Source organism: Etheostoma spectabile, chromosome 7 (assembly GCF_008692095.1).
Source record: "Etheostoma spectabile isolate EspeVRDwgs_2016 chromosome 7, UIUC_Espe_1.0, whole genome shotgun sequence".
NCBI classification, from domain to species: Eukaryota; Metazoa; Chordata; class Actinopteri; order Perciformes; family Percidae; genus Etheostoma; species Etheostoma spectabile.
Window position 1 is genome coordinate 22,394,728 of NC_045739.1, and position 3,511 is coordinate 22,398,238.

Consider the following 3,511-nt stretch of genomic DNA (forward strand, 5'->3'; position numbering starts at 1 on the left):
GCTATGGTTAGCCTACTAGACCTGGGTGTGTCAAATAAAAATTGTAGCCTGTAGGATATAGCCTATTAATCAGGCTAATCAAAAAGATGGCATTCACGGTTTTCTGCCTAAAAGCCATTTTCTGAAAGAAATAGAAATAGGTTCAGGCAACATACCTACTTGGTAAAGTTTAGGAAAAGATAATGGTTTGGATTAAAATAAAACCCTTTCTGGCAGAAGCCCTGAATTCTGCGAGCTCGAAAAACCCGCAGTACTTCCGCAACGTCACTAATGACACGTATTCAAAATGGCGGCCGCGGCTATGGTAAGTGGAAAAGCGAACTCTTTTTCTTAAAACTACACGTTGCTCATACTATCGTCCCAAACGAACTCAGACTCAATGTTGTCACTGTGGCAAAGTAGATTTTTACATTGCTAGATATCAACATGTTAACGTTAACTCAGCACAGATTTACTGGAGTTCGCTGCTGTTTGCGATTTTGCTAGCTAACTGCTTGCTGGAGTTAGCTAGCTAGCGAGCTAGCTACCATTAACGTTAGCTAGCTTGACTGCCAGTGAGCTGTGGTTATACACTGAATTGTATAATTTCTTTAGGATATTTAACTGTGTTGACAAGGGTGTAAATGGCCACGCACTTGGTTGTTAGACTGTCATTTGCTGTACAGCCGAGAGTAATCAGCTAACCGAACTTTGGATCAACGTTAGCTGTTAGCAGCTCTGCCACACAGCTCAGTTTGAGGTTGTTGTCGGTGTAACGGTAGTTAATAATGCTGAAAGATGTCAAGACGACAGCAGCAGCAAGACACCTATAACTTGAACTTTAACTGTCAATGTTATTAACTGTTCGGGTACTGTCTGGTAACCGAAGCCACGCTTGCTAACTTCCTTCACAACCATTCCGAACTCACAATGCATATGAAATTGATGTGCTCCCCTTTTTTTCAGTATTAGCAACATAACACAGTAAGGCTTTTTGATATTTAAACTGCTTTTTGAACAATAGGAAATGCCTGTGATGTCAAAATGACAACCCGTGTCTCTTAAAGACAATAATTACGGTACCCTCTTCCTCTCTCAAATTAGAATTTTTGGCACACACACACTTGGCAGCTACTAATGTCACAGTACGTTACAGCCTTGACTGGATTAGCTCTCTGTAGCTTTGCACATTAGGACACTCCAGAGTCTTTCCCACCATTCGTCTTTGCAACTGTTAAAGCTCTGTCAAGTTGCATGAGTTATGCCACAAATTGGGGCGGCTGTGGCTCCGTAGGTAGAAGGATACCCGGCTCGAAGTGGCAGTTTTTCCCTCTGTTTAGGCTAGTGGTTTGCATGGTAGCTTGCTGCCAATGGTGTTGTGGATGGGAAGTAAATTGTAAAGCAATTTGGATTAAAGTGGTATGAAGATGCAGTGCATTTACATTTTTGATTGGATTGAACTGTGGTTGAAGTGTGTGCCCACTCATAACACACAGACACATAAACGTTGTTGTTGTGAAGCTATTTTTCTGTTGATATGGCTTCGTGTTTGGTATTGATGTCTTCAGGAAGCAAGATCCCAATATGTCAAAGCCCTCACTGTGTTTCTGGGAAAACTTGGCAAGTCACTGAAATGTTACTTTTGCTGTAATGTCAGAGGAAAGCCAGGCATCCTAAACTGTTAGACTTTGTAATGCATTTTGATGTGACATTGTTTGACACACAAAAACCGGACTTTTGTAGGTGAGAGGTTAACCTGGTACAGATAAGCTTTGACACATTTGTTTGTACAGTAACATCATGCAAATGAATTGTAAGGAAGTGGTTTTGGGTGGGTTACAGTGAGGACTTCATTGAAAGAGTCTTGAGGCACACATTTCTATAAGTGCACAGCAACTATCCATCCTCTTTTCTTATAACTTGAAGCTAGGCAAGGGCCAAAGTTTCCCCCCACCTGGGAATCTTCTTTTTTTGTCCCAAAACGATTTTGGGGTGTGGGGGTCTAATTGCAATTTTGCTGCTTGATATTAAGATTGCGATTGAATTGGCGATTCTTAAAAGTTTAGCTAAAGTTGCATTTTCATAATGTAACAGAGATAGGAATTGCCAGCAGTAAATGTTTTTCTTTGAATAAGCGTGGAGACAACGAACAATTATCACTTAAGTTAAAATCTATAATGATAAAAAATATTTCCAATAAAAAAAATCAGTACTTTCCTGTCAAATTAAATGTCTGATATGTTCAATAGCAGCATCTACATGTTGCTCCTTCCATGATCAATAAATGATGATAATGTGATTAATCCTGGTCTTTATGATTAGCTAATCACATTTATTCAAATTTCAATTTAAAAACGAGTCATCTTTCAGCCCAACTGCAGTTACAGTGGGACGGCTCGACTGTGAACGTAGACGTTGTCATACTGTATTTTCAAAAATCCAGTTAGCTTATAATCTGTTTAATAGCTTTTTTTTCTTCAATTTCGCAATTTTGTCCAATGATTCTGTTATCACAAACTATTGGGCTCTCTAGTAATGCTGCTGTCAGTCTGTGACGGGCCCCCGTCGCACCCTATCCAAAAAAACACACACTTGCCACCAGGCTAAACAACTTTGTGTGGTGAACTATTTGGTTGTGTCTGTGTTGCAGGAGACGTGGTGGGCCTTACTGCTGTTGTCCTCGTTACCTCTTGTCCGGCCCTTCTATGTTCCCGGGGTTGCTCCCCGGGACTTCCACGAAGGTGACACAGTAGATCTTAAGGTAAGAAGTAAATTCATTTAATCAATTCTGACCTTGCCATCTTCATGTCAGTGTCCGCTTCCCTGCACTTAAAACATGGGTATTGGGTTGCTTTCACACCTGTAGTTTTGGTCTGTTTATTCGAGGGCAGGGAATAAAATAGATCCCTCCCATTTAGTTCAGCTCCGTTTTCATTTTTCCTACTGACTTATTTCCGAAAAGCCAAGAACTGTATGCGTTAAAATGTACCAACTAACAGAAGACTTGTTGGTCAGACAGGTGACTTTCATCATCAGCAGTGGATCAGCTTGACTGTCAGCTTTCACACTTGAAACTGACTTGAAATTACTTTATCTACATAAAAAAAAAAGAAGGATCCTATTTCAAAGGACAAATCCGGCACAAAATGGACCTTGGTGTTAATAACACTTGTACAGAGTCGACCGTTCTCTGGGATATGTTTTCATGCTAATCGAATGTGACCAGTTTTATCGCAAACCGCTAATTAACAGTCACGACCAGTCAATCGCCGAACACCGTGTTTGAGCTGCGTTACTGGTTACACGGCTCTCCTATATACGTGAACGTTAATGTCTTCCTAAAGTTATCTTTTTAATAAACTGTCTGTACACTCATAAAGTTGTCAATGCTTCGGTTTGTTTACATGTAGTAACCCTCATTATGCTCACGTGGAAGTGTGTTGCAAGTTTAGAGCCTTGTTAGTGGTATAGAAATGGAGATTTCTTTTTACTTAACCAGTGCCCCAGACGACTAGCATTTTAAGCTGCAGTT

The 3,511-nt window shown here is 40.4% G+C and overlaps 1 protein-coding gene across 1 annotated transcript in view; it reads left to right on the top strand.

Moving 5' to 3' along the window:
• Positions 1-169: 169 nt before the first annotated feature.
• tm9sf4 (transmembrane 9 superfamily protein member 4) overlaps positions 170-3,511 on the top strand; it is an 18,114-nt gene continuing 14,772 nt past the window's right edge. The window contains exons 1-2 of the mRNA XM_032522025.1: positions 170-304; positions 2,630-2,740. Of these exons, the coding sequence (XP_032377916.1) occupies positions 287-304; positions 2,630-2,740 (129 nt within the window). The 5' untranslated portion in view covers positions 170-286. The remainder of the gene's footprint in view (positions 305-2,629; positions 2,741-3,511) is intronic.